Consider the following 13,153-nt stretch of genomic DNA (forward strand, 5'->3'; position numbering starts at 1 on the left):
TATATCCCGGAGTTCACTAATTTTATTGATTTTAAATATATATATATATATATATAAAGTGTTTTCTGGTGAAGCCGGTCTGTCAGAACACCCGGTTTACAAAGCAATCTACTTATTGCTTTTAGCCCCAACCTGGGAGCGTTTTTTATCATACAGGCAGACACTACTGCTACAAACTATTTTGTGTTCAATTTGGATTTTGCTGACAAAGAATTAAAGGGAGATTAGTATAGTTATTTTGAGCTATTTAGCTCTGGTCAGCTAGCCATACCCTTCTGAGATTCGAATCTGGGCTGCTTGCATATTAGGCAGTTGTATACACACACACACACAGTTAAGTTAAACACAGAATATATTTAAATACTCACCTGCTAAATTGTTTGGGCAATTTTAGGACTTCATTGTGTGTGGCAAACTCAACTTATACCATAGAACTTCCTTCATACTCTCTTTCCTGCCATGTATCAAATCTCCTTTAGAGATTAGTTTCTCCTCTGAGCAGATTTGATGGGTAAGCTGGATGGGCTGGAACAGGGAAAAAGAATCTGTTCCAATGATGATATAATTCTACATTTATAAAGATAACAGTGGTGACACTGGAGACAAGTTCTAAGATAAAAGTATAACACTGAAATAGAAAATATATTTATGAGGTAGAATATATTTACAGTACACCCCATTGAAAAATTTGATATTTTCAAAATATTTCAACATAAAGGCCTTTGATCTTTTATTCATTCAGTTTTATAAAGAAAATAAATATCATACCTTTTACATTTTACTATCTATTATGTACTTGAAATAAACATAAATGCAATTTTTCATGTGGAAAAAGCAAGTACATTTCCACATTGATTACTACCTCAAATATCAAAAATTAGAATAAGATGTACTAGATTAGAGCATTAGAGAGCTTCTGAGAAGAAACTGTTGTCATAGTTCCAATAGATGAGACCAGCTAAAACAGAACTCTGAGGCTTGAGGTTTCCTTTAAGAACATGTTTATTGGCTACAAAGTATCGACACTGTCAAAAGTAAAACCAAGACTAACGTTCCCTCCAAGTATACAAAGTTAAACCTCCCACCCATTACTATGCAATCAATTAAATTTCCCAATAGAACAGTTTGGCGGGCTTTTTAATAGAAAGCTCAGCTTCCCAGTCTAACAAACAAAAATGACCTTGGTTCCCACGGGACAGAGAATTGTTTAAGCTAGCAGAAAAATTCCACCCCCCTTCCCATTCTGGTGACAACTGAAAATGATCCAAATGGCTTCATTCAGGTTCATTGCAGAGTTGACAGTCGGACCCCCCAAAGAGGAAACAGATCCTGTAAAGAAATAAACGGAGAAGTTAGAAATCTCCCTGAGGTTTCTCAGGATGCTTATCGTAAAAAAATTTTATCAACTGATCTGCCTTGATGTTTGTACTTTTCACCCAAGTTGCCTTCCACTGTACTAAGTACTGTAATCTCCCCTTGTATAATCTATAGTCAAGGATTTGTTTAATTTCATAATAAGTCCCCCCCTCAACCAAAAGGGGACCAGGGGCTTTCTTAGGTATTGGTCTTAAGGACGACTCTGATAGATTTTAGCAAACTACAATGGAAAACAGGGTGGATTTTACCCAACAAGTGAGGAACTCCACTGTCACATAATTTATAATTCTAATTATAGGAAAAGGACCAAGAAATTTCGGTCCCAATTTCTTGCTAGGTAATTTGAGTCTTAAATATTTAGTTGAAAGATAGACTTTCTCCCTCATCTGGAACAGCCTCTGAGGGGATCGCTTTTTATCAGCTTGTTCCTTGTATGTTTTTGCGGCTTGTGTTAGAGCTTTTTTTACATTAGTCCAAACAGTCTGCCATGATGTTACCCACTAATCTAAAGTTTGTGAGGCAGGTGGTTCTTGGGGGTATTCAGGCATAGGAACAAACTCTTTGCCAGTGGCTATTTTAAATGGAGTAAGCCCAGTATTGCTGTGCATAGTATTATTGTAAGCCTCTTCAGCAAAAGGCAGGAGGTCAGCCCAGTCAGTTTGTTGGTAGTCAATGTAGGATCTGGTGTATTTTTTTAAAAAAGTTTTTATTGATTTTTTACAATAACAATCCTTAGCGCCTATTGTACAGCATGTTGTCTTAGTTCATATATTTTGAAAAAAACAGTAGTTAATTAACAGTCAATAATAATTAATTTTTGTACTTCCATAATTAGTATATTAATTAATAGTATATTTCTTTGATCTTCCCTTCTCCCAATAGTATTCTCCTTCTTCAACTTTAAACAAATATAATTCTTAATATTTTCAATGCATAAATGGTTAAATATAAATATTTTTTTCATATTTGTACAAATAATAATTTCGATGTATGACATTTTTTCTTATCAACTTGTGGTTGTTTTTATAAACATTATCATTAGTTCACTATATATCCTATTTTCATAATTCTTATTTAAGCTTAATTTCCCCTTAATATTCAAACAATTCTTATCAATCATAATTTCCTCAATATTTATCATCTAAATATCCAGATTTTCCATTTAGATACACCATCCCATGTTTTCATATTTCATGTGTTATAAAAATACTACACTGCTTATCTATCATGACATCTACCTATAACATCTTTTCTGATTAGTTTATATTTCACTTATAAAAGTTAATTTGTTAAATCACTATATATCCTATTTTCGAAGTTCTTATTTAAGCTTAATTTCCCCTCAGTATTTCAGTCATCCCTTAGTCTTAATTCTCTTCAACTTAATTTACCTTTAAATTTCAAACTTTTCATTCACATACATCAGGGGTCCCCAACCCCCCGTCCATGGACCAGCATCGGGCTGTGGCATGCCAGCAACTGGTATGCTGGCAGGACAAATAAGCAAAGCCCTATCCATGGGATGCAGGCAGCACACAAAACCACGCCCCCTCCGGTCCACAGAAAAACTGGTCCCTGGTGCCCAAAAGGTCGGGGGCCTCTGACGTACATCATCCCAATATTTTTACATTTTATATATTATAAAAATACTATATTACTTATATCTCTTATCCTCTTATTGTAAGGCCCCTTTATACCCAAAGTTATCTGTTCTTTAACCATATTCAAACAAGTGTTTGCCCATGTAATACTCCATCTGGTAGGGCGAGTCAAATCTCTTGAATCAATCTCTGGCCTTCTTCTTTTGCCAAGTAGCTTTCCAAAATGATATATTCCACTTGCCAGGAAGTTTTTGTATTTTTGTAAGTATTGTTGGGAATGGAGAAGACAATGCGTAAAATATATGCTTTTTGTCTCCCGAATTCTAATGGTTCTCCTGGCAGTTCTATAGTCCATTTTGTTAAGTATTTTTTCTTTCCTCTGGTTTATTTTGACGTTCTGATGAATAAAGTATATTTTCCATTTTTATTGTTATGTCCAAGTCTTGTAGGTTTTTTCCTGTTTGTGTTGAATTATAATTCTCTTTATTTATAGCTTTGCTGATTAAGTCATTTTCTTCTAGTTTATGTTCTGTTATCTGATTTGTTTGTTCATTGTTTACCATCATTTTCTGAGTGTTTTTTTATTGTGGGTTTAGAGATGTGCTCATTTATGTTGTCAAAGTTGTTTTTGATCTCCTTGTGATTTAAAGCTATTGTCATTTGAATCTGTCATAGCATTATATACATTTCCTCCTGGAAGGTATTTGCCTTGTCTTGAAATGTTGTTTCTGGAGGTCTTTGATATTCCAGGCTAGGTCCAGGAGTAAGTATGAAATGTGGTTTTCTGTCATTTTTTTATAAGTATGTAATATTCATGTTGTCTCCCCCTTTCAAGTAGTCCTTCATCAGTGCCATAGTCTCTATAATTAGCCTTGTCAAACCAGCCAAACTCAAAATCCAAATAGCCCAATTTTGTATAGTTCTTATCTTTATATATAGTTTTTATAATCCACTATATTTCCAATTGTCAAGGCATCAGTAAAATCAGTATTTTATAACAGTTCTTTTATTCAGTTGTCAACCAGTCAAAATTGCAGTTCAGTATATTTAGTCACCTTGAGTCCTTCCTGTAAATTCCCCCCTAAAAGATTAATCGAGTCAAAGTTTTTCTTTTTCTGTAAATAATTCTTGAGTTTAGACAACAGTCAGAGTATTTCTTTTCCTTCAGACACTTTTTAATCTTACGGCTGGCCAATATATATTCTTTCTTTGTTCCCACCCAGTTATCTTCTGAGGGTTATTAAAGTTCAAGGGAACAGATTATTCTTTGTTTCTGGGTGTCTTGCCAATTTCTGAGTCAGAGTTGTTAATGTTCTTTGCTCTAGTTCTCCACTAGGTGTCAGTAGTTGTTTATTTTCCAGCTTTTTCAGACAAAAAATATTATTATTTTTATAGTTTCAACAAAACCCTTTATGGTATAATCTTAGCAATTATTTTTTAATTTCTAGATTTATCCAGACTGTAGTATTTTAACTTTGATTTCAATATATTTCTTTCCCCCTTAAAGGTTAATTTGCCGCTTTCTTCTATGAGGGAGTGGGGGTGTAGTCCCCTCCCTTCACTTCCAAAGATTTTCTTACTTTGGGGATCTTTCCCAAGGACTTAGTTACAGAGGAGAGAAGAGAAGATTGATACTCTCACCAGGTCCAAGCATGCTATTCACCATTGTTCTGGTTTGTGCTCTTGGACTTCGGCTGCAAGTAGCTTGGGCTAGACACTGATGTGCAGCTAGCCTTTCTCCTGTCGGGTTAGAGGGCTTCCCCCAGATTGAACGGAATGACCACTGTCGTTCCGTGATCATTGGGACACCCCTCTTTCTTTGTTGCCTCTCTGTGGCAACTTCAGACACATTTAGGGTCCCCTGGCAGGGCGAAATCAGCCATGGGGTGCGAAGCTCCGCAATCCCGTGGCCGTGCACTATGGTGCAAAAACCAGAAGTCATATCTGATGTATTGTTCTACTATTGTGTTAGCTTGCTCAGCTGATCCATGTGTGCTCGGATGAAAAGCTGAGAAAAGTCCTTGTGTGGACCCAATTAGCTTGAGAAAGTCTCTCCAAAACCTCACCGTAAATTGAACTCTCCTGTCTGATATAATTCTCTTTGGAGCACCGTGGAAGCAGTATATGTGTTTCGGAAACATCTTGGCTAATTTTTTTGCAGAGGAAAGCCCTGAGCAAGCTATTAAATGAGCTTGCTTTGAAAAAAGATCATATTACTGTATTACCCCTACTTTCCGGTAATAACTGGTAGCCAGCATGGGTTTGTTAAAAACACATCATGCCAAACCAATCTTATTTAATTCTTTGATAAAGTGACTAAATTAGTAAAGTAGCGAAACACTGTGGACATAGTATACTTAGATTTCAGTATGGCATTCGACAAAGTAGGCCACAATCTACTGCTTGGTAAGCTAGGAAAAAGTGAAATAGACAACATCACCACTAGATGGATTTGTGGTGGAGTAAGCAGTGGGGTACCACAAGGCTCCATCTTAGGCACAGTACTCTTCAATATCTTCATCAATGACTTAGATGAGGGAATAGAAGGGGACCTCATTAAATTTGCAGATGACACTAAGCTGGCAGAAATAGCCAACACCCCAGAAGACAAGCTCAGGATTCAAAAAGATCTTGACAAACTTGAACAATGCACCCGATCTGACAAAATGAGTTTTAATGTGCAGAAAACCAAAGTTTTACATTTAGGCAGGAAAAATCAGAGATATAAGTACAGATTAAGTGAGACCTGGCTCAAAAACAATAACTGTGAGAGGGACCTTGGAGTCCTAGTGGATGATAATGTGTGCATCAGCAGCACACAATGCAATGTGCAGCAGCAGCTTAAAAAGCTAATACAATCCTGGGTTGTATAAACAGAGGCATAGAATCAAGATCACACGAAGTATTAGTACTGCTTTATAAAACCCTAGTGAGACTACACCTGGAGTACTACAACCAATTTTGGTCACCAAACTACAAAAAAGATGTTGAGACCTTGGGAAAAGTTCAAAGAAGAGCAACTAATATGATCAAAAGCCTGGAGACTAAAACATATGAAGAACGGGTGCAAGAGTTGGGTTTTGCTAGTCTATAGAAAAGAAGAAATAGGGGAGACATGATAGCAGTATTTCAGTATTTGAGAGGCTGCCACAAAGAAGAGGGGGTCAAATTATTCTCCAAAGTACTAGAGGGCAAGACAAGAAACAATGGCTGGAAACTGATCAAAGAGAAAAGCAATTTGGAATTAAGGAGAAACTTCCTAACAGTGAGGACAATTGACCAGTGGAACAGCTTGCCTTCAGAAATCATGTGCACTCCATCACTGGAGGTTTTTAAGAAGAGACTGGATAGTCACTTGTCTGAGATAGGTTCTCCTGCTCAAGCAGGAGGCTGGATTAGAAGACCTCCAAGGTCCCTTCCAGCATTCTATTCTATTCTATTCTATTCTATTCTATTCTATTCTATTCTATTCTATTCTAGTCCTCTGACCGCCCCTGCTATTACCAGAGCCCAGAAAAAAGCTAACCCCCCAGATAGCCAATGACCTACTAGCCACATTTAAAGAGTTTTTAGACAAAGATGATAGGTTTAAAAACCACCAAACCGATTGTACCATGTAGAATGGGCTCCCTTGCATTGGGATTAAATTGTATGGTCCAGAAAACCAATTTTAGTTCTGGTTTTAAAATGGCCGGTCACTTTGGGTTCATGAAAACCCTGCATTTGGTAAAGGAACGATTCTGGGGACATTCCTTGAAAAAGCTATTGAGAGTTACATCACTAGCTGCCCCCTATGCTCCTCAACCAAAGGATGACCAAGAAAAACTCTTGGCTTCCTGCAACCAGTGGCACAATCCTAAGTGCCCTAGAAAGAAATCTCTGTCGAATTTATAGTGAAACTACCAGAAAACTCCATGAATACGATGATCTGGATCATCACCAATCTATTTTCTAAACTAGTACAATTTATACCACAGCCCAAAATTCCTCCAGCATATATGCTAGCCAAGCAATTTGCACAACATATATATAGACTTTGTGGCACACCATAGTGAATCATCTCAGAGTGGAGTTCACTTCCCAATTTTGGCAAGAAGTCTTAAAGCTACTGAGTACCACTCAGGGACTAAGCTCCTCACATCATCTGGAAATAAATGGAGGTTGTGAATGTGCAAATGGCATCCTAGAACAAACAGTACCTTCGCTATTATATTAATTACCAACCGAACAATTGGGCCAACCTCCTCCCCTTCATGGAGGTAACATATAACAACTCAATGCACAGCAGCATTGGCTTCACACCTTCAAGACTTGGTGGCCATGCTTGAGCTGCCTCATATCAACCCTGAAAATCCATCCCTGACAGAATGGATTGACACAGTACTCAGCACCTGGCTGATGGTTTGCAAAGCACTGGCAGAAGCATTAGAAAGAAATAGGCCAGTAAAAATTGGATTAAGCCAAAATACTTTAACATTGATGAAGAAGTCTACCTGTCTTCCAAATATCTACAATCTAGACAACCCTCGAAACCTGGACCAAAATATATTGGACCTTTTCCCATAATTAAAATTATCAATTCACTGACAGCGCAATTAGAATGACGAAAAACTGTCAGGCGCATCTATGCAGTTTTGTACTGCAACTTATTGAAATCCTCAATCACCTCCCCCCTGGGTCCTGCAAAAGGACCACCCCCAGTCCCTGTGCTTATTGAAGGAGAACAATACTTCAAAGTTAAAGAAAACTTAGACTCCTGCAAAAATAAAGAAAAAGTGCAGTACTTAATAGCATGGAAAGACTTTCCCCCATCCGAGACCAAATGGGTCGATGCCCAACATATCAAAGCCTGCACTCCTTCGCAAATTCCATAAAAATTGCTCTGACAAACCCCATTGAAACCCACAGAACACTCTAATCATTTTTCTTTATTTTTTCTGTTTCAGGACTAAACCGTTTTTTCAAGGGGCAGAAAATCAGATCTGCCATCATTCTGATTTAGCTTTGCTTCGCATTGATGGCATACTGCCATAAAAAGGGGAGGGGAGAATGAGGAGGAAACACTGAGAAGAACCAGAGGTGCCAATTAGAAACAAGAGATGAGGGAATTATGAAGGACATAAGCATGAGAATGGAATGCAAACACCCTGTCAACTCAACAACGAACCTGGCTGCAGCCATTTTGCTCATTCTAGGTTGCCACAAGAAAGGGAGAGAGTGTATAGGATTTTTACTAGTCTAAACATTTTACTGTCCCGTGGGAACCAAGGTCATTTCTGTCAGTTAGATGGAGGAAGCATGAGCATTTAATTAGAAAGCCCACCAAATTGTTTTATTGGGAAATGTAGCTAATTGCATAGCATTGGGGTGGGATGTTTAACTTGGTAATATTGTTTCTGTTTGAAGGGAACTTCAGACTTGGTTTCACTTTTGACCATGCCGATACTACGTAACCAATAAACATGTTCTTTGAGGAAATCTCGAGCCTGGGAGTTCTGATTTATTTGGTCTTGTCTATTAGAACCTTGATACATCCACTGAAGAGGCGCCAACTATTGGGACTGTTACCAAAACATTTAATTTGAATACTGTTGGATGCTGATCAGATAACCAAGGGAAGACGATCTGGGAGAGGGAAAATCACAGGGTTTACGCAGGAATATTCTGATCTGACTTTGCTTACGCTGTAACCATTTGGCTTTAGTGAAAGCATATCTTATCTCTAAAGATGGTCAAGGGTTTTTCTTTCCTAAATGCCCAAGCTGGGACAGGCCTGACACACAACTAGATTTTCCATTATCCTCTGTGGATTTATGGTATCCAATACTATAGGGCCATGATCTTGTAGTAATACTTATGTAAGTTTACACATAACAAAATCTATTATGTTTTGAATCTGAGTCAACTTTTAAGCTTGTAAATTATCCAGATACGCTGATAATAAATTAAAAAAGGCAGAAATGAAGTTTTGTTGTTCTTAATTGAACATCTTTATTTTATTAAACATTTTCTCCCTCAAAGTTCAGCTGTTCAAAGTATGTACAACCTCTTTATTAATTTCCCTTTTATGTAATTTTCTCTAAACTTAAATGTACTATAGCCAATCTTCTATTCACTGACTTTATTTTGTACCTTTTATGACACCAAAATAATTACTTTTTAATATGTATCCCACTGTAAACATTTTCTAAACTCACATAAGCTATCCTAGTTGCATTATCATATTAAATTGTATATAATCACTGCAGTTATTTTAGCCAAACACTTCCAATTTTAATGTTATTGTATTGTTTCCTGTATTTCTTCCATACGTATAACAATAGTATACCTCTCTCTCTCTATGTGTGTGTGTGTGTGTGTGTGTGTGTGTACACACACACACACACACACACACACACACACATATTAATTCTGTGAACTTGCCTAACCCCCATGGTCCATTATAATATTCTACTTTGATAAAACAAAGCAGGTGTTTTCAATTTTTGTTGGCTAAGCTTAACCCAGGCTAGTTATCAAAATTAGAATTATTTCTGTTTATAAAATGCAAATTAAAATTTCTATAGAATCTCATATAGTTTGTTTTTCTTAACAGATGAAGGTTATTATCGAAATGGAACATTTCAGTTTGAAATAGAGGTTCCTGATGCCTATAATATGGTTGTAAGTAACTAAGATTGTTTAATTTCTGCAAGATTACTGATTTAAAAAAGGTAGTACTTCATTAGTTTTTCTCGAATACATGCTCCATCACTGGAGATTTTCAAGAAAAGATTGGACAGCCATTTGTCTGGGATGGTATTAGGTCTCCTGCCTTGGGCAAGGAATTGAACTAGGAGACCTCCAAGATCCTTTCCAGCCCTATAATGTTTCTATGTGTCTCAGAGAATTCATATGAATGACAAAGGTACTTAATGCCACCATAATACAAGTTTTTCTGATGTATGTTCCAATCTTTTTAAATGTCCTCAGTTTGTTTAGTTGCTTTCAACAATAAGAAATAAAATTTATAAAAGAAAAATCATGTTCTTAGACAAACTTCAGTTCATAGAGTGCATTTTTAAATCAAATCTTGTAAGATTTAAATATAATTTTCTAATTATCAAGATAAAACTGTTTGGGATAAAATGTGCATGTATTCTTTAAAGACAATTCTATTACTAAATATTCATAATATATATACATTTTATATATCTTATAATACTGCATTGTATGGAAATAGAATTCCCACTACACTATTAATATTATTTATCTAGCATCATTATTTTTTAAATAGAAAAATAGCATTTCAATTTTTTTTACCAGTTCTTAATTAGAAATTCAGAGAACAGAAAGAAAATATGTAAAAACAGCTTAAAATGGAATGTGATTATAACAGCTAAGATGGATTTTGAGAGAGTTGGATCCTTATACTAAGTTGTAATTTCAGGGAAAAAAGATAGTGCTGTTTCAGTGAGTTTGTTGCATATTTTAATTTTGCTTTTATATGTTGTCATTTGTTTAATGCAGATTCTTTAAATGAGTATGTGAAACATGCAGAGACTAAATGGGTAAATGTACTTGAAATTGCAAACCTCTGTTGAAATATCACAATAAGCATGGCTAAAAAACAAGAACATTCATGTAGTGAGACATTAATTAGGATTATTCATAGCTCAAGCCAACAATGAGAAATAAAACCCACTGAAAAATTGTAAGAGTGACTCATTTGAAGCCATATATGTTCTAGGCACTTTAGAAAAAAAACCAGTCCTTTTATCCATAATTCTTGAAACACATTTTCCACCTTGGAATATGATCTTATCCCGCAACAAGTAGACACAGCCCAATCTTGAATTATTTCACCATATTGCTCCCAGATTAGCTTAATGAGCAGAGTAGTTGGGTCTCAGTGGAGCTCCTGAATGCCTAAACTTTGACCAATTTATCTTTTTAAAATAATAATAATATTCTTTTTTGTACCTCTCTACTCTTTTTTTGTTGGCTTCATTCTTTCACAATTTTTCACAAATACCCGCTAACTTAATAGGCTATTATGTCTTTGAGCAGAATGCAACTATAGACTTCAAATATTGCAAGACTTTCTTTTGATCTCCAACTGATCAGATTAGTAACAACTGCTGAAGCGTCCCACAGATCACGCAGGGGAGCCTGTTGGCTGGTTTTTCTGTCCTGGCTTCCATCCACAGGTAATCTGATTGATGCTGCAGCAGTAAACAAAGGAAATGCTGTCCCCGACTGTCTATACAAAAGCTTAACCAGGTCAGAAGACAAATGTGAATCAAAAAGCTGTGTTTTAATTTCTCCCTAGGTAGACTGGGAAGTATATGCCTCAGGATGCAAACATAGGTAACAGACAGGAATACAGAGGAGATATACCCATCACTTCTGGACAGCAAAAGAACAAGTTGCCAAGCCAAAAGTAGCTTCTATATTCCTAAATTATGATTTCCAATGAAGAAGACTCATTTCAAGCAGGAATTATTTTTTGAGTCACGTTTCTCTAAGTGTTTCTCAGAGTTTTGTCTTTTCTATTTTCAGGAATGTAGTCTTCTCAGAAAAAAAAAGAGAAGATTAAGGTCAGAGAGAGGTAAAGCCTGTAAGATTTCCAGAAAGAAATTTAAAATAGAGCTCCACTTGATTCTTAATGGTTCAGAAACTTACAATATATTTTGAGAGTTTGGAGGAAGGGAAACACATGCTTCTGATAACAAGAAATTCCATTTCCAGCTCAGGCAGATAGCAAGACATTTCTGTTGGCTGATTCACAGCTGTCAAGCAAAATCCTGCATCTTCTTCATTTGGGAGTAAAGCAATCTTTCAAAAGGGATTATCAAAGTCCTTGCTCTCCCAATTCTGGATACCTTTGCACAATTGTCAAAGAGGCAACTCCAGTCAGATGCAAACAGCAGATAAGCTAATAATTTCTAAACTTGTCCAGTAATAGAGTGTAAGAAAAGTCCCTGAGCTGCCCTCACATTCTTGTTAGCTTCAAATGTTGTTCTTGCCTTAAGAAATTCAAATGTTAAATTCATTTTGGACAGAATTGGATTGATAGCTAATACTAAACACATAGTTAACAGGAATCAGCCTGGTGCAGTCCTTCCAGAGACCATCTTTAGAATATTAGCTCTTCAGCCAGGCTTGGCTTGAAGATTGGCGTTGGCAGCGGCATGGTGCAGGGCATCTGCTACTTTTCCTCCCATGGCAGCTGCTAATGAACTTTTCTTCCCAATGCAGCTGCTAGGGAAGCAGGAGGAGGAAAAAGAAGAAAAAGGAGAATTGAAGAATAGTAGCAGCTATGGCAGCAGCATGGAGTTGCCTGTTACTTTTATTCCTATGGCAGCTGCTAACCAACTTTCAACTGTTTAACTAACTTTTCCTCCTGAGGTGGCTGCTAATGTAGGAAAAGGAGAAAGAGGAAGAGAAGAAAAGGAAAGGAAAAAAAGAAGGACTGAAGAATGGCAGCAGTGGCACAGTGCAGGGGTGCCTGCTACTTTTACTTCCATGGCAGTTGCTGATGAACGTAGCTTCCTGCGGCAGCTGCTAAGATAGGAGAAGGAGGAAGAGAAAGAAGAAAAATGCTCAGTGCTTCCTGACAAGGTTTCTAAATCTAGATGGTCAATTGTCTTAGTGGCCAAAAAGATTTGCATCATTGTTTCTATTCTTCTTATTCTCTTATTCAGAAACATAACGAGGAGGGTAATTCTAATAGAACCATTTGTGTTTCACTAAAGTGGGGTTTCCAATATAAAGAACCTCCTTTAAGGGTTGTCAGTTTGATCTCTTCCAATTGATAGCTTGAAAACTGAACAGTTGTGATTAAAGATCAAATTCTTAAGACATTACATTTATCTAGAATACTTCTTTCATAAGGTCATTTGGAAAACCTTTCACACATGATTTGGTGCATGGGCAAATGCCCTCCTTTAAGAAAATCAGTGAAATTTTGGAATTCCTTCAGGAAATGGTCTGGAAGCTTCTAGGAATTCATATTAGGGACTGCTTTCAGTAGTATTTTGTCCTAGAAAGACAAAAAGTCTTATTTTGGTGCTTCACTTTGAGAGATATTTTTGAAAGGGGTAGCCCTGATATTCTCCAGCACTGGAGATGGAGAATCCACCAATTGGTTGAGACTGTATTCCTACCCAATCAGATCAGTCAGCCAAAGTTGC

The 13,153-nt window shown here is 36.7% G+C and overlaps 1 protein-coding gene across 11 annotated transcripts in view; it reads left to right on the forward strand.

Annotated features, from left to right (window-relative positions):
* Positions 1–13,153, forward strand: part of UBE2F (ubiquitin conjugating enzyme E2 F (putative)) — a 100,964-nt gene that overhangs the window by 16,831 nt on the left and 70,980 nt on the right. For all 11 annotated transcript variants that reach the window (XM_039341929.1, XM_039341934.1, XM_039341932.1 and 8 more), the window contains exon 5: positions 9,574–9,641. In XM_039341929.1, coding sequence (XP_039197863.1) covers positions 9,574–9,641 — 68 coding nt within the window. The remainder of the gene's footprint in view (positions 1–9,573; positions 9,642–13,153) is intronic.

Source organism: Crotalus tigris, unplaced genomic scaffold (genome assembly GCF_016545835.1).
Source record: "Crotalus tigris isolate CLP2741 ecotype Arizona unplaced genomic scaffold, ASM1654583v1 scf7180000017774.6281472, whole genome shotgun sequence".
In the NCBI taxonomy this organism is placed as follows: domain Eukaryota; kingdom Metazoa; phylum Chordata; class Lepidosauria; order Squamata; family Viperidae; genus Crotalus; species Crotalus tigris.